Source organism: Nyctereutes procyonoides, unplaced genomic scaffold, assembly GCF_905146905.1.
Source record: "Nyctereutes procyonoides isolate TBG_1078 unplaced genomic scaffold, NYPRO_anot_genome, whole genome shotgun sequence".
NCBI classification, from domain to species: Eukaryota; Metazoa; Chordata; class Mammalia; order Carnivora; family Canidae; genus Nyctereutes; species Nyctereutes procyonoides.
Window position 1 is genome coordinate 9433095 of NW_026575155.1, and position 27947 is coordinate 9461041.

The 27947-nt window shown below is 40.4% G+C and overlaps 1 protein-coding gene across 5 annotated transcripts in view; it reads right to left on the reverse strand.

The window, feature by feature from the left end:
* Positions 1–27947, reverse strand: part of SETD4 (SET domain containing 4) — a 135509-nt gene that overhangs the window by 54602 nt on the left and 52960 nt on the right. For 4 of the 5 annotated variants that reach the window (XR_008662905.1, XM_055313747.1, XM_055313749.1 and 1 more), the window contains exon 12: positions 8488–8635. Coding sequence is in view for 4 of the 5 variants with exons in the window: in XM_055313747.1 (XP_055169722.1) it covers positions 8488–8635 (148 nt within the window). In the remaining variant the exon portion in view is untranslated. Of the gene's footprint in view, positions 1–8487; positions 8636–18425; positions 18520–27947 lie in introns of those variants that run through there. The other variant, XM_055313750.1, reaches the window with a different exon arrangement.

Here is a 27947-nt window from a genome sequence, read left to right on the forward strand (position 1 = left end):
CCTCTGTGTCTTGTACATAATTCTTTATACCCTTGAGGGATGAGGTAATGTCTTCCCCCCAAAGAAGAGATTTGCTTGCCACTTATTGTTAAGAGCATTGGAATACCTGAGTTCTGTGTTCTTCAGCTGTGATGCAAACCCACTGCATGCTTAATATCCACCTAGGCACCTTCATGTTGCCCGGCAAGGCTTAGGGGATAAAGGAAATCCATGCCAACAGGATGCTCATTCCACTTGCTATACCATAAATAAAAAGTCCTTTGTCTCTGACCCAGGAGCCTTGTGCCTTTTGCTGGCATCCATGAAACAGTAACAGGCAAGTACTAGCTTGTAAGTAGAGCACAACCCCAGACCCTCCCGGACAGAGTCTGTGTCTTTTCATCCTTTGGAGCTCCAGAGTATAGCACAGGTCCTGATTAGTAGATGTTTGGAATTTAATCAAGTTGAATTGACTAAACCAAAGACAAGGAATCTTATAGCCCAGTGTTTCTCAACCTTGGTACTACTGACACTGGGGCTAGATTATTCTTTGTTGTGGGGTACTGTCCTGTGCATTATAGGATGTTTAGCAACATCCCTAGCCCCTACGCAGTTGATGCCACTTAACACCCACATTCCAATTGTGGCAACCAACAGTATCTCCAGATATTGCCAACTGTTCCCTGGGAAGGCAGTATCACTACCCCCAAGAACCACTGGAGTGGCCTATCCCAAGGATGCTGGTGACAGTTGGAAGAGCCAGGAAAAGGGCCATAATTAAATGATAATTTAGCATTAATCTGAAATTTTAACTCATTTGGGAAAGATATAAAACATTGCATAGTCTATTATATCTCATAAAACTGGGGAGGAAATATTGTACTTAACTGTCTTTTCATAGCTAACAGTAAACACAGCTGTTGTAAGCACCTGTGGCATAGGTGCCATGCAGGGCCCATCAGGTAGGTCACCTCATTTATACCCTCCAGCAATGCCGTGAAATAAGCATTTCACATTATAAGAAACTGGGGGACGGAGTAAGTGGCTCACCCAAGTGGAATAGTTTAGACTTGAATACAGAGCTATGAATCTCCAACACTCTTGCTCCTAATTATTAGCCTTGTGTTATGATCCCACAAAGAAAGGAGGTGTCAGCCTGTCATGCCTGGAAGTCATGAAATAGGAAATCAAAAATCTATCTTCAGAAAAAAAAAAATCAAACTCACATGTCAATACCAGTCTCTTAAGGGTTAAAAATAGATAACTCTTTAGATATTTTAAGTGGGCACATAAGTGCCAAAATCTGTAATAACATGTACTTTAATTCCTACATAAAATGCTAAAATACAGGCCCTCATATGTTGCTCTCTTTTCTGCATCCAAAAAAATGCTAACCATCCAATCCAGAAAGGAGAAAAGTGCCAAAACTTGTTTCAAGTCAAGGCCAACATGACTCTACTTCAGTGGAGTACCTTCTCCATCTGGTGGTGAGTTAAAGAATTGTTAAAGCGACCCAGTACTTGCCATGAATGCTCTGAATGAGTGCCCACCTCACTCCTGAGTCAGACACATAGTGATGCGCCAGACTGACTGCTGGTCAATATCAGATTTTGGAAATTTGGAGAACATAAAAATTACTAGTTACCTATGGAATTACAAAGCTGAGTAACTCCTAAAGAAAAACACGGTTTCAACTTTATTTTAAAGTTTCCCTGAGAAGATAACAAACTCAAACACCTCACATCTTTACATAAATTTTGTCCACTCCAATGGATTTGGTCCATGAAGATTATTCCCTACATTCTTAATGCTCAGAAATATTTTAAATCCACTGTTGTGTTTCATCTTGGAGGCAGAGAGAGACAGCAAGGAAGAAAGAGGGTAAGAGAAAGAATGAAGAGAGAGGAAATCTTATCCATATTCCAGAGGAACCAAAAACCATAATTCTATTAAAATATATACGGAGGAGGTTCTGGGGGACACAGTTATTTAAGCATCCAATTCTTGGTTTTCACTTGGGTTGAAATCTTAGGATCGTGGGATCAAGCCCCTCATCAGGCTCTACACTCAGCATGGAGTCTGCTTGAATGCTCTCTCCCTCCCACTCATGCTCCCTCTCCCTCTCTCTCTAAAATAAAAAAAAAAAATCTTTAAAAAAATATATATGTATATATAAACATACAGGGATATTGATAACTCATGTTGATAAAAAAACATCTCCAACTAGTTTGTTTCCAATATCATTATCTCATACCACCATTTCTCAAATCTTTAAACTGTTCTCTTTCTCTTTGCAGTAATATCACAGGAAAATCTATAATGCATTTTCATTAATCTGACAAATCTTTTATTGAGAACCTACTATATGCCAGGCATGGGGATATAACAGGGAACAGCTATGTCCTTTCCCCCAGGGGGCTTACACTCTAATGGGGGAACAGGCAATCCACAGACTCCATACCAAGTGTGAGGCACCATCTCATTTCATTTTCATAGCTCTGTGTAGTGGGTCTTATTATCCCTATCTCACACATGAGGAAACTGGGTCTCAGAAAGGTGGAGTGATTTACCCAAAGACTCAAAGAAGAAGAGGCAGGAGCAGGATTCAAAATCATATATCTTCTCCAAATCCCAGCCCTTAAGCCCCGTACCATCTGGCTACAAGTTTTCAACAGCAAAGCAGGCAGCATGCAGCACAAGCTGATATGTGTGGGGCACAATGCCAGGCCCTGGGAGGCATAGGGAGACTTGGCCCTGCCTCCAGGAACTGGAGCAGCATCTACCTGTAATGCTGCCAGGCCCAAGAACACACCCACCCATCCACTCACCAGCATTTGTGAACCATAACAAATTCCCCCAAACTTGACTCTAGCATTTTAGAGGGCAGATATTCTTAAAAATTATAATTAAAGTGAAATTCAACAAAAAGACTAACATCACAAGGATCATCAGTGGATCCTGTGACTTCCCCATAGAGTTGGAGGATTGTTAAGTTGGGACAATAGATTTCATGGGGCCTTACCCTCCCCCCACTTATTCAATGATGGAGGCCAGTTACTGGAATTTTCAGGTGGCCAAATAGAGATTGAAGTGGAGATCTTGCTTCTATAGAGTGTATTTTGAACGGCTCAGTGATGCAGAACATAGAATGAGGAATAAAAACTTACAAAGGACACTCCACTTGACCAGATGGAAAGTCTGTATATCATGTGCCTCCTGATATCCTAATTCGAGACTGCATCTAAAACCAGAGTTGACATCAGAGGAAAAACTCCATTGCAAAGCCCACTGCTAAGACCCATTACTCCTGGCCCTTTCTGGCAAATCTTTGTTTCCCAATTCCTGTCTAAGCCACACTGTTTGCTTGGCAAAAGCCAGGAGACATGAGAACCTCCTACAGCAAATGTTGATATAAAGAAAATGTCCTAAGTGACCAGTGGTATTTATCCAGGTATTATTTCTGCCACCTGTACCAAGTTTACCAAGTAGGTGGGTAGAGTCACTCTCTTGTGTGAGTTCAGCTTGAGTTGCCCAGATACCACTTCTTGGATTTAACAGAGAATATAAATCTAACTGTCCCCATCTTCACTTATACCATAAGGATCCCAAAGTAGGTCATTATCTGTGAACCACATGAATGAACCTTGTACATTTGAACCCTCTGTGTGGCTTGCCAAAGTGGCCCTCAGAAGTCAGAGGCAGCAAGCTTTACAATCAAGATGTTCTTGGGTCTTGTCAAACACAGCCAACACTCCAGAATTCTTCCCCTTGGCAGGCGTCCGTTTCTGCGTGCTCACTCCTACTTGCTGACAATACCAATGGGCAGGTCTCTGAGTTCTAATTCCCATTCTGCAGCCAAATTGCTGACTTCCATTAAAAACACCCTCATAAACTGCCATTTGTGGGCACAGCTGTCAGTGTCCATTCATCCCAGGATATACTTGGCTTCCACAGACCGGGGGGGGGGGGGGGGAGCAAGAAATTTAACAAAAATAAGCCCAGAAAAGGACACAATTATAAATATATATAGGAGCAAACTTTAAAGCTGTAGCTACTCCAGAATCATAGGCAAATCTTAGTATAAGATTTCTAAACATCATGGAAATTGTTAAGATTTCTCTCATGAAATCAACTTTTTTTTTTTCATTTGGCTCTATTTTCTTTTCATAGCACTTATCACAGTTGTCATTAATGAATCATCTGCATAATTTCTAATTTAACGTCATTCTTCCTGGTTATTCTGTAACTCCCTCAGGGAAGGACCCAAGACTGATTTGTTTGCGTTCCAGCTGCCCTGTGTATTGACTGGCACATAGCTCAAAAAAAGTCAACACTATCTTTGCAATAGTGCCATGATTTCATTATTTCAATGTATCACCTGTTTCAAAAACACTAGGCTTCCGGTCCTAGTTTTGTCACCATGCTATAGTTATCAAGATGGTACGGAGGTGACAGGTATATATGGGATTTCCCTGTATTTTTTTTTTGCAACTTCCTATGAATCGATGATTATTCAAAGTCTTCTATTTCACCTAAACAGTGAGACTTCCATTTTCCCTCATGTCCACACACCACATGATGCTCTTGGCTTGCTGGATTTCCCCAGTGTCTTCTCTGTCTTTTACCAGCTCTACTTCTAACAATCTGACTTCCTGTATCATAGGTCAGAAGCTCATCCTTTTTTCCCTTCCACCCTTGATAGAGCAGATCACTTTGTACAACAGTGACCCTCCTGAGACAGCCAGCCAAAATGCCAAGTATGAAGGCAATCTTCATACAATGTATCCCTCTGTCTTCTTCACAGGGACACCACCATGAGTTGTCACATGGCAGTAATTTTCAGCAAGAACTAGCTGGAATACCAAGGGTCAGGGAGAAATGTTACATTGAGGAGCCAATCATTCCCTCAAGATGGTTGGTTGGCAATAAAATCCAGAACATGCGTCTCCAGGTTCACATTCGATGAACCACACTCCAAAGTACTGTGTAACCACATCTGTGGCAGCCTCATATTACACAAAGAATCGGGCCAGCACCAGGCTGCCAAGAGCCTCAGAAAACTGCACAAAGTACATTAAAATCGACAGAAAGGCTGCCCATGTCACAATATTTGGATAACTTCCACCTCTCCCCCACAAAAGCCACCACTGGCTGAGGTTTGACACTACTGGCTTGAATCGCACAATCAGATTCAAACTTTTAAACAAACCACTGAACAGATATTAACTTCCCTGTAGGCCTGGGAATACAGTCCAGCCCTGCTGGACATAAAGAGAGATTCAGTCAGTAGGAGCAGAGTGGAATCAGGATTCCAGAGTGTTCTCAGAAAGTGAGTTTACCAGCAGCCCATACCATCCCCACACTCAGCCCACTCCTATGGTTCTTTGTCCTTCTAGTTGATGACCTCCTCCAGGGGAAAGAAATCCCCACTTTAACATTGACATCCGTCTCTGTAAGTCAGAACACAAGAGCTGCCTGGATTCCTGATACTTTCACTGGCTCCCAGCATTACCTGCAGTGGACTCTTTTGTAAACATGATGGTAAAAAGCAGAAATTCAAAGGGAAACAACACTGAGAGCCTCTCTAAACAGTGAAGCTGGGCTACCAGGAAAGAGAAAAAGAAATGAAAACTAATCTTCATTACCTCCTGGACAAAAGTGGCAGGAAGGGAGAGAGCCAAGAAAAGAGAAATGGTCTTCATTTAAAATGTTTTAATATAGCAGCATGATCAAGACTTATTTTCCCACTGCCAGGCAGTGGGTCCAGAGAGAGCCAAATGGCCCATTCTCCCACACACTTTTTAGCAGAAAAGTAATGGCCCTTTGTATAGCATTTATGAGTCAATAAGGTACTTTTGCATATGGAAACTCAAAGTGTCAGCAACCCTGAACGATTATACCTACTTCACAGATGACAAAACTAAGACTCATAGAAAGATAGTCAACTGGAAGTGGCAGAGAGAGGAGTATATGCTCAACAGAGACATGGAAGAAGCAGGTGAGAACCGCTATATTGTTCTTTGAGGAAAAGGAATAAAGCATAATCCCCACAGTTTATTTTTGCTTTTGCTTCCCTTGCCTTAGGAGACATATCTAGAAGAATGTTGCCACAGCCAATGTCAGAGAAAATATTGCCTTGTGCACTCTTCTAGGATTTTTGTGGTTTCATGTCTTTAATCCCTTCTGAATTTTATTTTTGTGTATAGTGCAAGAAAGTGGTCCATTTTCATTCTTTTGCATATTGCTGTCTAGTTTTTCTTGCATTGTTTTTTGAAGAGACTATCTTTCCCTCATCGTATATTCTTCCCTCCTTTGCCAAAGATTAGTTGACCATATCAACATGGGTTTATTTCTGGGCTCTTTGATTGATTCCATTGATCTATGTGTCTATTTTTGTGCAGTAATGGTACTGTTTTGGTTACTACATCTTTGTAGTATATCCTGAAATCTGGAATTGTGACACCTCCAGGTTTGTTCTTCATTCTCAAGATCATTTTGGTTATTTGGGATTTTTTGTGGCACGTAGAAATTTTAGTGTTAATTGTTCTAAGTTCTGGAAAATTGCTGTTGGCATTTTGATAGGGATTGTATTGAATCTGTAGATTGCATTGGATAGTATGGACATTTTAACAATATTGATTCTCCCAATCTGTGAGCAAGGAATATTTTTCCATTTGTTTGTATCATCTTTAGTTTCTCTCATCAGTGTTTCATAGTCTTCTGAGTACAGGTCTTCTACCTCCTTGGTTAAGTTTATTCCTAGGTATTTTATTCTTTTTGATGCAATCATAAGTGGAATTGTTTTTAAAATTTCTCTTTCTGCTACTTCATTAGTGCATAGAAAAGCTACCAATTTCTGAATATTAATTTTGATGTATAGCAAAGGAAACCACCAACATAACAAAAAGGCAACTTACTGAATAGGAGAAGATATTCACAAATTATATGTACAATAAGGAGTTAATTTCCAAAATATATAAGGAGCTTATAAAATTCAACACCAAACAAACAATCTGCTTATAAAATAGGCAGAGAAACTGAATAGACATTTTTCAAAGAAAGACATAGATAGCTAAGAGATACATAAAGAGATGTTCAAAATCACTAGTCATTGGGGAAATGCAAATCAAAGCCACAATGAGATATCACTTCATACATTTCAGAATGGCTAAAAACAAAGACAAGAAATAATAAGTATTGATCAGGATATGGAGAAAAAGGAATCCTGGTGCCCTGTTGGTGGGAATGTAAATTAGTACAACCATTGTGGGAAACAGTATGGAGGTTCCTCAAAATATTAAAAATGGAAATATCATATGATCCAACAATCTACTAGGTATCTACCCAAAGAAAGCAAAAACACAAATTCAAAATGATATATGCACCCCTGTGTTTATTGCAGTGTTATTTATAATAGCCAAAATATGGAAGCAACTAGGTATCCAACAATAAACATACAAATAAGGAAGATGTGGTGTGTATACACAAACACACACACTTGAAGGAATATTGCACAGCCATAAAAAAGGATGGGATCTTGTCATTTGTGACAACATGGATGGTCCTACAGGGTATTATGCTAAATGAAATAAATCAGACTGAGAAAGACAAGTAGCATATTATTTTACTCATATGTAGAATCTAAAAAAAATGAATAAACAAGCAAAAGGCAGAATCAGACCTACAAATACTGAAAACAAACTGATGGCTGCCAGAGGGAAGGGGATGGGAGGATGGGAGAAGTGGGTGAAGGGGAGTCAGAGGTACAGGCTCCCAGTTATAGGATGATAAGTCACAGGGATAAAAGGCTCGGCATAGAGAATATAAGCAATGGTATCCTAACAATGTTGCATGGTGACAGTCAATAATTACACTTGTAGTGTCTATATCGACTTATCAAATTACTGTATTCTATACTTGAAACTAATGCAACACTGTGTGTCAACACTCAAATGAAAATTTTTTTAAATAAAAAGTAAGAAAATAAAAAGAAAGCACAGTCCCAGGGATGTGAGGATTCCTGTCCATCTTTGTGGTGGGCCTAGGAAACTGCACTTCAGGGAGTTAACTTTTATTCTTATTCTGACAATTCAAAGAGAACAGTCCCTAAGCTAATAAATTATCATTTCAAAGGTGATTCGTAGAACATTATCTCTAAAAAGAAATCCACTCAGAAACATGAGATGAGAGAGCTGTAAACAAAGGGCTCCAGCTGTTAATTGAATCTGTCAGTGCCTCAAACGGGACAGCAGCTTAAGCTAAATATCAAAGGCGAGCAGCTCACCTTGAAGTCACTGTGCAATATGACCCCAGCGGCAGATGGAGTCACTGGATCTGAGAGGCCAGGCCCACTGTGGCAGCAAGAGGTCAGGTCCACGACTCAAACTCCTGACTGCTTCTGACTCTGTGACAAGGCAGGCCAAGCAAAGCCACCCTCTCTGGTGCTGCCAGAGGCTCTCCCAAAGGCTTCACAGAGTCCCTGCATTTTGAAGACAGACACACACTCACCTGATTTCCACAGGTAGCCTTGGAGGCAGAGCAGTGAGGAGGGGAGTGAATGGTGCTGACCAGCGCTCCGCCTGCATCCTTTCCTGTCGCTGCTGGGAAGAGAAGTGCTTGGCCTTGCTGCTGTGCCAATCCAACCCTCACCAGCACCCTGTGAATATATAAAGGTAAAAGCCTAGTGCCGTGACCCCTTGGGGAAATGAGATTGTGGTGAAACTCAACCTACTGTTGCATTTGGGATTCTTTGAGGAAGAAACCCTTTGCTTCATTTGGTGGAGCCACCTGCAGCCATGCGGTGTCTCTACAGGCCATTCCAGAGGTGGGCACCCTGCTCCGTTCAGTTGTGCTAAAGCAGGTTGAGGCTTCCCCAGTGCTGCACCCGCGTGGCTGCATTTTTCCTCCCGTTAGAGGATTCAGGAGCATCTATCTCATCCTGGGTGGACACTGAGCAGAACAGAGTGTGTGCTCCCCAAGTGTTAGCACCTGAAATAAATCATGAGGCTGAAAAGAAGGGACTGGAGCAAGACCCAATCCACCAGCCTAGTCCCAGGGAGATCCCACCAAGCTTCCATCACCTAAGTGCTTCTCACTGCTCCCCTTCCTGTTCAGTGCACCCCACACACAATCCTGGACCCCCACCATAAGGCCTAAGTGATCACAAAACCCCACTCTCACACACCGCAGCCCTCACACCCCAACCCTCACACACTCCCAGCCCTCCCACACCAGCCCTCCCACACCCCAGCCTTCACATACCCCAGCCCCACACCCGAACCCTCATACACTGCAACCCCCACACATCCCAGCCTTCACACACCCCAGCCCTCACACACCCCAGACTTCACATACCCTAGACCCATCAAAACCCCTTTTCTCTAGGGACTTCATGGAATGGCCTCCAGCATACACACAAGAACTGCAGCTACTTCTCAGCCTCAGGACATCATTCAGAGAGCCCCAGCATTTCCATTTCTGTCTCCCACCCTCTCTTAATGGACCATATACTTTTGAAAGCAAAATGCCTCCCACCTCTGCTGCCTCTACCATGTGAGCAAGGGCAGCTCCAGGTCTCAAGGACACAAAGCCCTACTCTCACCTTGGACAATGGAAGCAGGAAAAAACAAAAATTCCTGTAAATCATCCTGCACTATAAAGGTATAAAGGTTTTTGTGGAATAAAAGAAGGTGGGGGCACCTAAGTGGCTCAGTCAGTTAAGCATCTGACTCTTGCCTTTAGCTCAGCTTATGATCTCAAGGTTGTGGGATCCAGGGAATAGAGCCTGCTTAGGAATTTCTTTCTGCTCCTTCCCCCTCCCCATCTCTAAAAAAAATAAATAAATAATAAAGGTTTTTGCGTACTAACTCCAGCCTCTTTGGTCCTATTTTTATCACATTATTATTCACTTTGCATCCAAAAGGAGGACTAAAGTAGAAAAACACATTTGAAATATCCTAAGATTTTCCTGCTGTCTCTGGGGCATAGATGGTACAGAAAGCCTATGGAAAGAGCTTTTAGGGAAGGAAATGCGTTTGGAAACTGTTCTGTGGATTAGGTGGAAACAGGCTGTGCAAGTCTCATTCATGGCTGTATCCCCAAAAAAGACTGCAGGTATATTGTTGGTGCCTGACCAGTAACTATAAAATTAGTAAGTGAAGGAAAATTTAAAGTCAATGGGAAGTGAAGAGAGAGAATGGATGCCCCTTTAGTACCCATCTTCACCTTAAATCAGTAAGGATAAAAAGGCTGCTTAGCAGAGGGAGCTTCAGGGAAACCTGGAATCGAGCCCAGTAGCTGTTTGCTCCTGGCTCGTCATAAGAGGTTGGGCTGAGGTGAAATTCACAGGCAGAGGACTCTGGGTGCATTGGCCTGGTTCACGGAGCTTACCCAGCCTTCCTCTAAGCTGTGGCCAAAAGTAAGGACAACTTTAAAAGGACAAAAGTAATGAGAATTGCACAGGTGCTCATTAACCAGGAAGGGCAGTCCAGTCTTTCTGGATTCTCTTGACAATGGGATACCTGCTGGAACAATAACAGAAAGTTGCTGCAAAGGTCAACCTACCTGCTTTCCTGTTTCTGAGCTCTAGCCATCCCACCAGGTGAATTCACCACTCACTGTGCCGGTAGATAACCACTTCCAACTCAGGCAGTTCAAGAATCAGATGGTCAAAGTGGGAAAAAGAATGCTTTCCCACACCTTTTCAGGAAGACTGAGGAAAAAAAGTTTTTCTACTGACAACATACATGTATTGACTGATTGTGTATTGACTGATTTTACAAAGCCAATGAATAGGTACAGCCACAGATTTGGACAAGATTTGGACGCAAAACAAAATGACCCAGCTTCTGAGATCAGAGCTGCTTCTTATCAGGGCATTGAGGAACTCAAGTACCAATCAAGTTGATGATGAAGAAACCTGGCCAGACAAAAGACATGAACAGAAATCTCACAGAGGAACACATAGACATGGCCAACAAGCACATGAGAAAATGCTCTGCATCACTTGCCATCAGGGAAATACAAATCAAAACCACAATGAGATCCCACCTCACACCAGTGAGAATGGGGAAAATTAACAAGGCAGGAAACAACAAATGTTGGAGAGGATGTGGAGAAAAGGGAACCCTCCTGCACTGTTGGTGGGAATGTGAACTGATGCAGCCACTCTGGAAAACTGTGTGGAGGTTCCTCAAAGAGTTAAATATAGATCTGACCTATGCCCCAGCAATTGCACTGCTGGGGATTTACCTCAAAGATACAGATGCAGTGAAACGCCGGGACACCTGCCCCCCGATGTTTAGAGCAGCAATGTCCACAATAGCCAAACTGTGGAAGGAGCCTTGGTGTCCATCGAAAGATGACTGGATAGAGAAGACGTGGTCTATATATACAATGGAATATTCCTCAGCCATTAGAAACGACAAATACCCACCATTTGCTTCGACGTGGATGGAACTGGAGGGTATTATGCTGAGTGAAAAAAGTCAATCGGAGAAGGACAAATATTATATGGTCTCATTCATTTGGGGAATATAAAAAATAGTGAAAGGGAATAAAGGAGAAAGGAGAGAAAATGAGTGGGAAATATCAGTGAGGGTGACAGAACATGAGAGACTCCTAACTCTGGGAAATGAACAAGGGGTAGTGGAAGGGGAGGTGGGCGGGGGGTAAGGGTGACTGGGTGATGGGCACTGAGGGGGGCACTTGATGGGATGAGCACTGGGTGTTATTCTATATGTTGGCAAATTGAACACCAATAAAAAATAAATTTATATAAAAAATAAAAAGAAAAAAAGGAAAAAAAAAAAAGAAACCTGGTCAGAAACAGCAAAAAAGATGTTCTCATTTGTCTCTGTTAGATGGACCCTTTTCTGCAACCAATCTGCAGTTTTTGTCATTTGAACTAGTGCATTCAGTTATATCTCAAAAGAGCCCCACTCTGGATCCAGTGTACTTGAGCTTGATAAAGGAAGACTAGAACCCATCCTACCAAGAACCAAGAGATAATCTATAAGGAACACAAAGTTGTTGACTCATCTCACGTAGAAAGGGTCGCTCTCAGTTTATTTAAAACACTAGCGCAACTGTGGAAATAATTAAATGTAGTAAATATACTACTCCTCAGTTCAAACAGCCTCTTCACAGCAACTGAGACTAGTAAAATCTGTCTCTAAGGTTCATAAAGAAAAGAAAGGCATATCAGCATCAAGGTTTTGTGGTGAGCCAAGATGAAGTCTCCCTGGAGTTTGCTGGTTCTATCTCACCAAGCTACTTTCTCCCAACATGACTGTGGTTTGGTCTTCAAACAATCTGAAAGATAAGCAAATACCTTTCCTTCCAGCTTACATTTGACTGCCCTTGGTATCCAATGTGTTTCACGGATGCCAACAATACAGTAGAAAGCCACAATTCACTCACACTCAACCACAGAACTCTCATCTAGAATACACCAGAACTGGGGCAGAGGAACCCATCCAAAGAACAGAATCAAATTTGATTGAAAGGTGATGGAGTCTGCCTTTTTCAGCCACTGATCATTTTGAAGTGGGAAATGTGAAAGTTAGGGAAATCAGAGGGGTGATTCAAACCACTATAAAATCACAAATGATATCTTAGAACCAGAAACAAAAACTTTAGCATGGATTCACAGACTAAACACTACACTATCCAATTCAGTATCACTAGTGACATGTAGCTATTTAAATTTAATTTTCAACTAAATTAAAATGAAATAAAATTTAAAATTCAGCTCTTCAGTCACACTAACCACACATTTCAAGGGCTCAGTTGCCACATGTGGTTAGTGGCCACCATATTGACCAGCACAGATACAGAATACTTCCATCTTAGCAGAATGTTCTATTAGACAAAACAGGACTAAACACTAACAAAGAAAGAGGAAAGGGAGTTTAAAAAGAAAAAAAAGAATTATTTTCTAAAAAAAAGAATCAGAAACCTAAGTATCAACCATGTACCTATGTTAATGCTTCCTGAAGATGTACTCAAACACAATGAACACATAGATGACTCGATATGAGATTCTAGGACTGCATATACCAACGTTGTTCCATAAAAGGTAGTAATTGTATATGCACCATGGGTAATTAATTATTTTTGTGACTTTCATAAATAAACTGAGAGCAACTCTTCCAACAAAAGCTTGGTTGGTGGCCCCATGCTCATTTTGGTGATCTATTCTTCTGATTTCTAGTGGAACAAGTTTTGATCTTTCTAAAATGGAACAGAAAAACATCCCACTTCCCACTTTTAAAACATATATATTTACTGGCTACCTTCTTTACATAAATGCTCATCATTAGGGGTTTGTTTATTTGTTTTCAGGAATTTTCTTAGCAGAAGCTTTTGTTCCAAGACCATACCAACTTTGTTCTGGAGCAATAGTGATTGTTTTAGTAAAGGCTCTTTGCATAACAATAACAGAAATCAATATGTGCTACCTTAATGAGAAAAGGAAATATGTCAGATGGAGTCCAGAATACTTCATGGAGCCTGAGGATACTGAGGCTTCATGAAGGACTTCCACCAATTCTTTCTGCCTCACGTTTCTGCTTCCCTTTATCCAACTAGATAATTGTTCACTCTCTTTAGACCTTCATTCTCTGCTTCTCTTCTCACAGGGTAGAAGAGGGTCAGCTCTAAAGAACATATGTGACCACCTCATGGCTCTTGGATTTCACATGTGCCTTGGTAATCAGAATTTTAGAGACCCAATTCCACACGACCAGAACTAATTGGCCCAGCTTCTCTCTCAGTGGTAGAAACAATCATGGAGGGAGGGTGGAACCACCTAGAGTAAACACAGCAGTACCAGCTACTGAGGTACTGGAGAGTAGGAAACAGTTCTCAGAAGGAGGAAGTCTCAGAGAGAGAGGGAGCTCTGGGCAGTGATACCAAGGACATAAGGAAAATAAATATGAGTTTAAGAAACTAAAGGGGCATCTAATAGATACATTTCACTACCCAAAAATATTATAACACAGGATGTCCTATAAAATCTGGAAAAATAGCTATTATTTTTATTTTTAATAGATCAAAAATGTCTTTGACAACAAGTACATTCACCCACCCGTGTTTCCAGATATTATGGACAGAGTTTACATGATATGCTTCTTCCTTGTTATATTGCTCAAAAAAAAGCAAATATTTTATAAGGAGATTAAAGTGTTAGCAGATGAATTGTTTCCAATATACTTTTTTTCCTATATATTTTTCCTTTTTTTAATTTAAATTCAATTTGCCAACATATAGTAAACTTTAAAAGCTGAGATTGTTTATGCTTAAATTTCTGAATATATATACTTTCTTTGGAAAGGAAGTATAGTCATTTTTTACAGTTTATGTAATGTTTCTATAATAGTCTTTATATTAGAGATAGTCTATTAAGTTGATTTTGTTACCAATTTTCTCCCTACATGTTTTCTCAGAGATACTAAATACTGGTATTCTTTGAAAGGTACTGAAGCAAAACAATAATAAAAGTCAAATTGTCATCTTTATATTTTTGCTGTAAAAAATTAAAAAAAAAAGAAAGCTTATAGGTCAGCTCAGGTTTTTGGCAAACATTAACACTGTACTTTAATTTTTGATAGTATTTGCCTAAATTTTTCATACCAAAAATTCATTTCTGAAGGACTACCTTTCCCTTGTATTGAAAAAAGGCATTTATTTCCATTTGTATCTTTTTATCAGATAATTTTTTTGTCCCTGGAGTTCCCAGAATAAAATAAAAATCAAGTCATTTAAAATGGAACTCATCATATCAGCCAGAATGGCCAAGGAAGTAGATGACAAGCTCAACCTGTATTTATTCCTTTGGCCCTTTATGTCTCATGTCCCATGCTTTCAAGATCTCCAGAAACCCACCCAGTTTTCCCTCTATTCATAGCTAATGGGGTAACAGGAAAAACATATTTAAAGTCAAATACCATCAATAAGCTATATGATTTTGAGAAAATTATTTAATCACACAGAGCCTGTTTCCTCATCTGAAAATGAGATTAATAACAGAAATCTGATATGAAGATTGATATGAAGATTAAATAAGTCAATGTGTGTGAAATATCTAACCTAGTCCTCAGCACAAAATAATTATACCTATGTTAGTATTAGAATTATTATAGTTGTTGTCTTTCTCTCAGTGGCATGGGTTTTAATATGTACTATCTTCCTGAAAATGACCTTCTTTAGCTTGATCTTGAAAATCTCTCCTTTCCCATCCTCAGTTCCAGCCCTGGGATGGAGCTCAGTCTAGACACTGAAGCAAAGGAATAGCAAGACAAAAGCAGACTCAATTTATTTCAGAGTCTGAAACAAATATTGGTAAACCTCTGTAAGTCTGAATGAAGAAAAGAGAGAAGGCACAAATAAAAAGGATTGAGAATGAAAAACAAATAGAAATATGGATGCACAAATTAAAAAGAAAATTATGAACAACTCTTGCCAATAATCTGAGAACTTAATTGAAATAGGTAATTACCTAGAAAAATATTAATTCTCAAAAATGACTATAGAAGATATAGAAAACCTGAGTGGTCCTACACCATTTACAAAATTTAATCTCTAAAATTTTTCTCAGCTGAGTAAGTACGTGAGTTTATTATACTATCTCTCCATTTTTTATTATGAAAAATTTTAAGTATATGCAAAAGCAAAAATAATAACTTCTCATGTAGAAATGTTTTTGCAGGTAAGTTTTATCAAACATTCAGGGAAGAAGAATTCTAATATCTCATAATTTTTTTTCAGAAATTAGGAAAAGAGAAAACAGTACAACTTACTTTTTATACTAATATAATCTTGATGTCAAAAACAGAATGAGATGAGAAAAGAAACCTTAGGCAAGAGAAAGCTATACTGGGAACTGGGGCATGTTGAACTTCATGGTGACTTTGCCTTTCAACTTAAAAAAAAGGGGGGGGGGCTATATTTTACATAGAAAGTTTTTTATCAAAAAAAAAAGAAAGAAAATTTTTTTTATCATCCTTCCCCTTTTATGTTGTAATTTATCTTAATTAAATCCCAATCCCTCCATTAATTTCTGATAAATCCACACACTTGCAGGGTGTTGTTGTACATGAATGTGAGGAATAAAGCCTGTCCTGTACCCACTGTCCTGGCTCCAAAGACCCAGAGAGTAGATGATAAGCCTCTAGTCCATGTGTCCCAGGAGGGAATCCTAAGAAGAGTGAACAGTGAGCATGTCTGTGACTCCTAATGATCTTGCTGCTCCCCTTCTCCAGGTGACTATTCCAAGAAATTATTTCATCTGACCAAATCTTATGAATCAGCCAGGTGTATCACACAGCAGCCCTATGGCCACAGCTCAGGACAGGCTTATGCCTTTCTCCTGATCATGTCATTAGAAGTGAAGCTCATAACTTGATGTCCCTGTCCCTAAAGGTGTTACATCAAAAGCTGTCAATTACTTTACTCCTATGGCCCTCCAGCCAGCAGTGTGGCCTCACTTGAGTCATTAGCCCAACTATATACTATCTTGCTAAGTGAGACTAATTTTAGTAACTTCAGAAACTAAAATATTCTTGCACCTGTCAACTTCACATTTTCTAAGGCTAGATCATTGCTAACAGAACCCAGTAAACAAGGATGGGCATGAAATATTGAAAAGACTATGAGATTATCTGCCTGATTGATGTGAAGAGTTCATTTGGAGAGTACTGAAAGGTAAGTTTGGTTATACCAAGCTAGACCAAGGTAAGAATGGTGTTACTTGTTTGAATAAATGGGAAGGGATGGAGGGTTCCAGCATTTCTTCAGCAGTAATTTAAATGAATAAAATTGTATATAGTTCTTCAATATATAAAATTGATGAGATCAGAGCTGATCTTCTTATGGCCAGAGGATGGAGATTCAGAGGTTCATCCACTTGACTTTCTCCTATCCTCTGAGTCAACCCCTATAGACCCTAGACCCCTTCTCTTCCACACTATGGGCCTTGGGCATACAGCTCAAAATCTAATGCCATGTGACACTACAATTTCCACTTAAGTCCTGTGTCAGAGTCATCCATAATTCAGAGTTGGGAGGTTTATGTAAACCAAATCCTTTGTTTTGCTAATGAGATAACTGTGAGAGGAAGGGTCTTCCTTTTTTTTAAAGATTTTATTTATTTATTCATGAGAGATAGAGAAAGGCAAAGACACAGGCAGAGGGAGAAGCAGGCTCCCTGTGGGGAGCCCGAAGGAAGGGTCTTCCTGACTAGTCCAAACTTCACATATACTCAAGGTGTGTGTGTGTGTGTGTGTGTGTGTATACACCTTACATATATATATATACCATATATATATATATATATACCATATATATATATACCTTGATTCCTGCCTCCTATTTCCACCACACCCCACTGAAGTTTTCACCAATTAAATAGAATTAAATTATTGAACTTGCATCCACTACTGACTCCTGTATTATTACCTATTCCCATACTTCAATGACATGTGTACATATTTCTGCATGGCTCTAAGGATATGTGTAACAAAAGTCCTGGCTAGGGTTTGGATGAGGCCTGCCACACACACATGGTATCCACCAAGTATCATGGTAGCCAGAAGCCTCCCAGAAATTACTTGAACATCTGTTGAGCCTGGGAGGCAGGTAGAACAGAGCCAAGAGAGAGGAATCAACATAAGGTAGGAATAGGGAGATTGTGGGGGTCCCTGGGAAAGAGCGTACTGTATGAGATAAAAGAGTTGGATCTGATGAGTCAATCTCATCAACAGAACCTAAGGGATGGGAGAAACGGTGATTCCAGGTATGACAAATGCCTCCACCTAGATGCTTTCCCAAACTTGACCACATTGACAGTGTGTACATAAGTTGGGAAAGAGAAGAGGTGTGGAACACAGACAATTTAAAAAGTTGTAAGTCCTATAGGAGCCAGCACCCAGCATCTCCACAGAGGATCCCCTTCCAAAAGAAATTAGAAAAGTGTTTCCCTACAAGCAAGAGTAGGGGTAAAGCCTCAGGATGCAACAGACACTGCCTTCTTCTCCCATTCCTACTCCCTATCCTCAAGCAAGTGTTAGCAGCCTAAAGGAATCTCAAAGCTCCAGGGGACTTGGGGGCTCCAAAAGCAAAGCAAGCCTTCCCTGTAAGTCCAATGCAGAAAACTACAGAAAATCACACTGAATGACCCTGCTTGTGTGACATGACAACTCCTGGGACCAATCACTACAGTAGGAAGGCTATGGTGCCATGAGTGGCACACCCAAGTCAGGCACCTATCCAGCCAGCCTCTCTTAACCATCCATGATGGGGGAGGAATGGCAGGACCCTAAAGGTGAAGAGAAGTGATGATACTGGAAGGAGGGGTCCTGAGCAGGGATCTACCACACTTGCTCAGCCCGAGAAATTTGTAAACTCTTACCTCAAAACAATCAAGAATAAAAAGATTTGGGGGTACCCGAGTAGCTCAGTTGGTTAAATGTATCTGACTCTTGATTTCAGCTCAGGTCTTGATCTCAGGGTCATAAGTTCAAGCACCAGTATGGAGCCTACCTAAAAAAAAAAAATAAAAAAAATAAAAGGTGTGAATAAGCGGAAATCATTTTAGAGAGGAATATCTGAAAAAGAAGGTGCAGAAGAGAATTTAGGAAGGTAACCATCATATCCAAGGGGATAACAAGGACAATGATAAGGAGCTAAGACAACCAAAGACTGAAGGATAAGAATGCAGAAGATAAAAGGAATAAAGTAATGATCAACAAAAGCTATCATACAGTCATGCCCCAGTGCTACATCTGTGGCTTCATTTTATCCTCCTCAACAGCCCTGCCTGACAAGTTATCATCCCCCAGTAAGAGCTAAGAAATCTGGGTTTCACAAAATCAAATCAATCAAGGTCATTCATCTAGTTCCACATCAGAACTGGAAATCAAACCCAGGTTTGAAGGACCTCAAAACCTCTCCCACCCTTTCCATTTCTCTCTGCTCCCTCACCCCTACTCAGTCCCCTCCCACACCATACTGTCTCCCATGTTCCGCAGCTTTAAAGCTAAATCATTAGGATTGGAGCTGGTGCATTTTGAAACTATAAGAGCCATAATTAGAATTTAGTATATAAGAATTCAATACCTACTGAGAGTCTAACTGGAATGGAGAGAAGAGAATTGGAAAACCAACGAGGTGTAAGGTCATGCTCCTTGGGTATTGATGCTGAAAGCATCTCTGGGTACTTGTTAGAAGCACACTTCTAGGGGTGCCTGGCTGGCTCAGCCTCTGAAGCATGCATCTCTTGATCTCAAGGTCATGAGTTCAAGCCCCACACTGGGTGTGGAGTTTACTAAAAAATTTTTTAATTACAGCTTCTAAGTTCTCATCCACAGAGATTCAGGGGGTTTTGGTGTGGGGTGAAACCCAAGAATGGCAACTCCAACAAGCATCAGTGATGCTGAGGTAGGCCACTGACAGACAAGCATTCAGAAACACTGGGGAGAAACCAAGGCAATTAATAATAACAGGATGTGAAAAGAGTAGGAGAGGGGTGCCTGGGTGGTTCAGTGAGTTAAGTATTGAACTCTTGGTTTTGGCTCAGGTCCTGCACTCAGGTCATGAGATCAAGCCCCATGTCAGGCTTCCACTTAGCAGGGAGTCTGTTTGGGATTCTCTCCCTCTCCTTCTGCCCCTCCCCCTGCTCATGCTCTCTCTCTCTCTCTCTCTCTCTCTCTCTCTCTCTCTCTCTCTCTCTCTTTCACACACACACACACACACACAAATAAATAAATAAATAAATAAATAAATAAATAAATAAATAAATCTTAAAAAAAAAAAACAATAGGAGAGAGATGTATGTGCTCCAACATTGTGTGTACTGGAAAAGAGGAAAAAGAAATGTGTCAAAGGTGACCACTGAATCTACTTATCTGCATTAGAGGAAGTTGTCTTTGTCTCAGAAAAAGAATATTCAGGAAAAACTAGGCAACTGGTAAAGGAGGAGGAGGGGAGAGTACCTCCTACATCACTAAGTGGCAAAGTACCAAACCTAAGCAAAGGCTTAAAATAATTATTAATACTTGATCTAAGGTTATAAAAGAGTAAGGAAAGAAAATAAGAGGAAAGAATGCACTAAGTCAATGTTATTGATTTACACTCTGAAAGAAATGCCAGAACTATTATTTAGATGTCAAAATAACTCCAAGAAGAGTACAAGGCTGTTTTGATCATTTGAAACCAAATACCTGCTTTCTCTGAGATGGGGCTTTCAGACATAGAGCCTCCTTAAATACCACTGCGATGCTCTGAACAGATCACATTTCCCCTTCAAAGGTTATACTATGTTAAATTATATGCAATTTCAAAAAGAACAAGTCGTTGTCCTACTTTGAGTACCGTTCTCTTAAAAGCATGTTTTGACTAAGATTAATTTATAGCCCAAGGAGATTTGGGGAAAGGAAAGAAAAAAAAAAACAACCTTGAAATTGCAAGTAAAAATAACTAAGAATTCCAGTTGCTTCTTAAATATCAAGTGACGTTGTTTTGGGAATAGGAACATATCTGCACAGAGCCACAGGTAAATGGACAGGCTTTGGGATTGGCAGGAACCAACAGACGCTTCAGGGGGGGAAAAATTTAGCTGGATGCCACAGTTGTGGAGTAGCTGTAATGGGAGTTCAACACAGGGCAATTTCCTCAGCTCCAACCAATGGAAAGTGGTACAGTAAGGAAAATGAGGGCAGAGATGCTCACCTACCTCACCACAGTGTTGTGAGGCTAATTAGTGAGTGCTCCTAAAGCAGTGAACAGAGGATCCGCAAGGTGGCTCAGCACATTCAACTTCAGGTTTCTGTAAAACATGCTCATGTGGCATGACTGTGTCCTGACTGTTCTATCACAATAGGTACAGACATGCTCATCTCTTTCTATGTTAAGACCTTTTATTTACTTAGCAATATTTCTCCATAATAATTTATCATTTGTGTTTCCTCTTTTTATTTTTATTTGTTAAGGTGGAGGAGGGGCAGCAGGGGAGAGAGAGAATCTTAAGCAGACTCCACGTCCCGCACAGAGCCCAACATCAGGCTCCATCTCACAACCCTGAGATCATGACTTGAGCCAACGTCAAGAGTCAGATGCTTAACCAACTGAGCCAACCAGGTATCTCATCTTCTTTTTAAAACAAACCAAAAAAAAATCTCCTTGTGCTTTTTCATATTTTCTTCATATATGTTAGGAATATCTTTGTCAGTCATTTATATGACCTTTGCTCTATCAAATCAGTGTAACTCATCATTAACTGGATGGCCCCCAGGAGAGCCTAGGTGGCAGATAGTGCCAGGGTTCATTCACCCACCTAAGGAAGAAAAACTTCCTTATACTTCTCAGCTTTTGCATATAGTCACTTTGGTAATTCCATTTCCAGCATTTTTTGGATTATTCAGATGCAAATTACCAAAGGGGAATGATATTTTCAATGTGATAGAGATTAAATATTTCCATTGTGGTTTTGATCTGTTGGGTATTTCCCAAGTCTTTGGATTTTAAACTCTGGCCCAATACTTACTTCCTTAGAGGATTTGTTAGTCTACTAGGACTACCAGGACGACATATCACAGGCCAAGGAGCATCAACAGCAGACATTACTTCTGCTGGAATTCTAAGATCAAGGTGTCAGCTGGTCTGGTTTCTCCAGAGGGCTCTCTCCTTGGCTTGCATATGGATCTTCTCAATGAGTCCTCACATGGCCTTTCTTCTGTGTGCACACATCTCTGGTGTCTTTACCTCTTCTTATAAGGAAACCAGTACTCTTGAAGTAGGGCCCCAGCCTCAGGGCTCCACTGTATTAGTTAGAATTCTCCAGAGAAGGAAACTTCCATAGGAATTGGTTCATGTGGTTTTGGAGGGCAGGAAGTCCCACAGTTTGCTGTCTGCAAGCTAGAGAACCAGGAAAGCCAGTGATAAATACAGTTCAAGGTCAAAGGCCTGAGAAACAGAGGCTGATGATCTAAATACCAAACTGAGTCTAAAAGCCTGAGAACCAGGACCATCATCAATGTTCAAGGGCTGGAGATGAATGTATCAGCTCCAGCAGAAGGAAAAGTCACCCTCATCTGCCCTTTTGTTCTACTTGGGGCCTCAACAGATTGGATGATGCCCACTCACAATGGAGAGGGCCACCTGCCTTAGACAGTTTGCTAATTCAAACGTTAATCTCTTCCAAAAACACTCTCATATTTACCAAATATCTGGGAATCCTTTAACCCAGTCAAGTTGACATAAAATTAACCAATACTCTCATTTAACTCTAGTTAACTCTTCAAAGAGCCTGTCTCCAAATACAGTCACTTTGAAGGTGAGAGCTTCAACATGAATTTGGAGGAACACAATTCAGGCCTTAACAGAGCATATGCCAGACACATTAACAGAACCAAATATAGAAACTCTGTAGAATGGTGGAGAAGTTTAGCTATTACTCTATTTTAACTTGACCCATAGCACCATCAGTATACAAATACTATGAGTTAAACCATCCTCCTGAAATAAATCAACTATCTATAGGATAAAAGCACTGGTTTAGGAGAAGGGTTTGGTCCTGCTGCTAATCTCTACTTTTTAATATGATTAAAAGGGGGTTCAACTCAACCAGAAAAACTTAGACATCCTTTTCAGATCCAATGATGAAGTATGCCAAAATACAGATCTTGGAAACCATCTGTATTTAGCTTCTGATGGGGGGAAAAACATGGTGGATATAGCCTTTAATAAATAAAAGAGGAGGGCTTTTTGCCCAATATCTTTAGGATCTGAGAAACTGGCACTGTTAAACTTAATAACCATTGCTATTTCAATAAACAGTGAGCACAACCCAGAAGGCACTTAATCCAAAATGTATAAAATCTATGCAAATCATCAAATGTGACTGTTCAATGGGGGAGTTGGGCTTCTGGCACTTATTTACCACTGGCCCCTGGTATGTGTTCTTCTTCTTCACCCAAGATTCATGGCTCTACAAGTCCCTGAGCCCTGACAGATTATGTGTTGTGCATATAGTATAGCACGGGCAAGGGGCAGTTTATAACATGGGATCATTTAAAGGTAGGATAAGGTCCTGGAAACAGCCCTAGCTTATATGAAACAGCAGCTCCAAATAGATAAAACAAAAACTTACAAATAGATATTTCTGAACCTCAGAGTACACAACCTTTTCTGGCAGCTCATGACATTTCTATCAGCTGCTCCACACATGACATCATCTAAGTGAAAATGTACTGGTGTCTTCTTGGCTCAACCAATACTGTTAGCTCAAATTTCCAAATTATCTTTGCATTCTTTATCATTTTCTCCTTGTTTCCAGCAATGGCTTCTTCTTTTAAGCCCCAAATCCATACTACTTTAGATGCTTATATCTGTTTCCAGTGTGTCTGAACTCCCATGAAAGTTTTCTATTTAATTTTGCTAATGCTGGAGAGTTATGGCAATGAAGTCCTACTAATAATTATTAGCAAAGCATGATAGCAGTGGGAAAAGATAGAATTGTGGGGGATACACAAGAATAAATAGCCCATAGAACAGACTTTCCTTTGCAGTAAATAAATCAGCACGTATATGGCATATTTTATCTTAAAGTGTCTGATTCAACACATCTATGGCTGGTAATGGCATCAGGATTGGGAAAACAGACAGGACCTATACTCTCCAATTTCTTCTATGATTACTGTTCCCAAATTATGACCCCCAAAACATAGGAATAGTAGTTACATTGTCATGTTGCTATTCTACAGTAAATTGTATTTCACTTCAGGAAGGACTATTTTTTTTTAAGTTTTATTTATTTATTCATGAGAGACACACAGAGAAGCAGAGATATAGGTAGAGGGAGAAGCAGGGTCCTTGTGGGGAGCCTAATGCAGGACTTGATCCCAGGACCTGGAATCATGACCTGAGCCAAAGGCAGACACTCAACCACTGAGCCACGTAAGTGCCCAGTGTAATGTAAAAACATTACAATCACATTAAATTCCCAAGAGGAAACCATCTGGTCACTTGGTTCAGAGTAACCAAGATGGCCTTAATGTTTGCCTCAGCTTGACTAAACTTTAGACAGGTTTATTCCTGACCTTAGGCTCCCTTTCCTTAGAGCATTTTGTTTAGAATACTTGTAATTGTATATTCTCTGTCACTTTGAGATCTATATAATCTTTTTTAAAGCTTCTTGCCAGTTTTACAGTCCAGGGATGTCTTTCTCAAGGACCTGGGAGCCTTTGCTTTAAATATAATCATCCAGACACCTGGGTGGCTCAGTGGTTGAGCATCTGCCTTCGGCCCAGGGCATGATCCTGGGGTTCTGGGATCATGTTCTGCATCAGGCTCCCTGTGAGGAGCCTGCTTCTCCCTCTGCCTATGTCTCTGCTTCTATCTCTGTCTCTCATGAATAAATAAATAAAATCTAAAATGTAGTCATCAAGGTAGATAGCACCCTTACCTCCCAGTCTCTGTGAGAAGGCAGGAGTCTCACGTGATGACCAAATCACAGAGAAACATTTGCAAACTCAGGAAATAACCCAACATGCTCTATACACCACATCAATCAATCTCTCACTAACATCCTCCACTAGCTCATTCCATTCCCTAAAAGCCCTTCTGCCCTTTGTTTCAGCAGAGTTGAGTTCAGACTCCATTCTAGTCTCTCCTCACTATTGTAACAGTCTTGAATAAGGTCATCCTTGACTATTTAACTTTGTTCACTGCAAGTTTTGCTTTGACAGGAGTTTATCATTCCTAGAACTCTGCTCTTCATAGAGAAAAGGGAAAAACTCGTTCTGTCTCAGGTTCAAAAAGTTACTTTCTTCACAATTAACAGAAGGTCCATTATTTCTTCATGGTAAAATGTCTACAAGACATCTGCTGTTAATTGCTGACACGCTGTTTGAGAATTCCATTTACATTTGTTGATAGGGAACTTTAAAGATATCATAGTTATCATCATTCATTCAACAAATATTTATTGGGTTTTGACCAAAAACTGTGCTTGGTCCTGGATAGGCACTGGCAAGCATGCAGACCCAGTCTCAGCCTCTAAGAAACTTTAGTCCAACATCAGTGTTACAAGGGTAGCAGTTTGGAAAGCATTAATGTGCTTCTCTCTCTCTCTCTCTCTCTCTCTCTCTCTCTCTCTATCTATCTATCTCTTGCCTTTCTCTTTGCTCTGATCTTTGGAGACATCCCTCTGTCTAGGCATAAAATGAGGATAATAGAAGACATGCAAAGAGACCAATGTAATGTTCACCTTGTGTTCAAAGTGATGATTTTGCAGCAAGAGATGGCCCTTCAGGCTGGGCTATTGTCCCAAGAAAGGACATCCAGCTTTCCTTGTCTCACCAGTAGTATATCAGCAGCCAGGCTTGGAGGACTAAGCCATGGGGTCTTTATACTGGAGGCCTAGACAGGACCTGCTACATTTTGGCCCTGGGTAAACTGGTGAAGAGAAGGAAGCCCAGAGGCAGGAGAGCAAGACAAGTGCCTTCCTCCACTCTGGCTGCTATTTAAAAAATACCATATTGGGTGGCTTAGGCAACACATTTTTCTCTTTTATAGTTCAGGAGGCCGGGTGGTCTGAGATCGGGTGCCAGCCATGGTCAGGTTCTAGTGAGAGTTCTCTTCTTGCTGTGCAGATTTCCCACTCCTTGGTATATCCTCACATGGCAGAGGGAGACCAGAAGGAGACCAGACTTCTTCTTCTTATAAGAGTACTAATCCTATTATAGGGGCTATACTCTCAGGACCTCATCTAAACCTAACCACTTTTCAGAGGCCCCAAAACGATCACACTGGGGGGCTAAGGTTTCAACATATGAATGGGGGTGGGGGAGGAGAGAAACATGGAGTCTATAACAAAAGCCAAGAGTGAACTATTTTTCAAGTGAGGCTATCCGGGACAGAGTGATGGCCATACTGTATGCAGCAGGTATAAAGGAGCTAGCTTACAGGCCATCCCACATTCCAGTTCACGGACCAGACACATCCTGCAAAATCTGGCAGCACAGAAAAGTATGGTCATTCCAGAGGATGCCTTGAAGATCAGCCATCCTGAGCTACATGGATTCCTGGCCTGGGACCAGGTAGAGAATCAGGCTCAGAAGTTTGCAGGTAGCAAACATCAATAAGGGAGAGATAGTAGATGTGTCCCAGAGGCACTGCCTGGGACAGGCTGCAAGTTCACCAGTTACAGACAGAAAAATCAGCATGGGGAGGGTAGAACTATAAACACAAAACCCCTCCTCCCACCCATTGCCATTTTAGGGGAAGAAACATGGGAGGCTACTGGACCACATTTCTCTTTAGGCAATTGCCTAAAGAAGCTATTTAAATTCAATTGAGGTTTTTTAAATTAAATTGGATGAGATAAAATTTAAACTGAATGGAACTAAAAACCAGATTTTACCCAGTAACCTGCGGGGTGGGCTCCGGGGAAAATTGGATCATGCCGCCACAAGGAAGGCATTACATTGTCTCTGTAGTATGAGTTAAATTCATGCCTCTGCAAAAGAGCCAGCCTTGGTTGCATGCATGTTTTGAGGATGAGGGACATTTCATCCTCAAAACAGCCCCGGGAAATCGGTGCTCTGCTTGTCCCCATTTACAGATGAAGAAGGAGAGGCACAGGATGCATGATAAAAACTTTCCATGATCCCAGAACCAGTGAGTAATGTATCAGGACCCAAACCCAGATGAGACTAGGTCTAGAATCCATACTTATAACCCTTGCCTTACACAGCCCCTGATCAGAAGACAGTTAAGCAGAAGGCCTCAATAATCAGGAAGGCCATTCAAGCAAACAGAAGATACCATATAAAACTTTCATCTCAAAGCATTAAGCAAATATGCTCTACCAGCAAGCAAAGCCACGTGACTTCTTATGTCTTGTGTCCGGTGACACAATTTGCTCTCAAAACTAAAAAAAAAAAAAAAAAAAGTTAAAAAGCAGCAGTAATAATTACAGATGAGATAAGAACAGTTAAGAGAAAGAAAAAGCGCAGTTGGAAGAGGTTCCCTGTGAGAGCTGTATTTTTAGGGAAAGAAAGACAGGAGAAGACTGATTTTTTTCTTCCCAGGACTCTGGATCAAACTGAGGTTTGATTAAAGAATGACCTTGACCCAGAACAAGAATAATAAAAGACAATTTCCAGTAAGTATGCTAGCTCGAATTAATGATTTACTTTTTATTTTTAAACCGAATTCAGTAGAGATTTACATGCATTAGGTTACAATGATTTGAATTTTGACCTTGAAATAATCTTTACATTGTAAATTCTTAATGATCAAAACAATGTTCTCAGTGATTAAAACATATTAGTGATTAATTATTAAAGGAGAATAATTGCAAATACACATTCCTAAAATCTCAAGGCTTTTAAACCATTTGTATAAATGATTGGACATTTTTTTAAATTTGCTTAAAAAAAAACAACCTCCATCTGATTCACAATCTCATCATCAATATAACACAAGAGAAAAGATACTTCTCACAAACTAGAAATATACACAACTACCTGTGATCCCATCAAAGCCAAAGAGAGAAAAGATTGTTCTGTCAACCTGTTCTGTATCAACGAATTAATGTTAAGAAATAATCCAAGAACTTCTTAAATAAGGCTAATAAAAAGTCAGTAGTTTGATCATTTTTCTTTAAGAAGTCACTTTATCAGTTTTGTTATCTATAACATAGAGTCAGACATGATCTTAGTGCTATACCTAACATGCCCAAGCTGAGAACATGACAAGAGGAGCTACCGAGCAAACTAGATTTGCCTGAACAATTTTTACTGAGTAAGAAGGTTTCAAGAAATGACTATACCCCATACCATAGAGAAATAATTCTCAACCAGATACTAGCCTCATGAATTTTAAGCCATCTTTCCCAATGCCATGGTTCTTCTTAACTTGGATGCACTTGCCTGGAGTAGGGTTCCTCTGGACAGAGGGAACCCCAG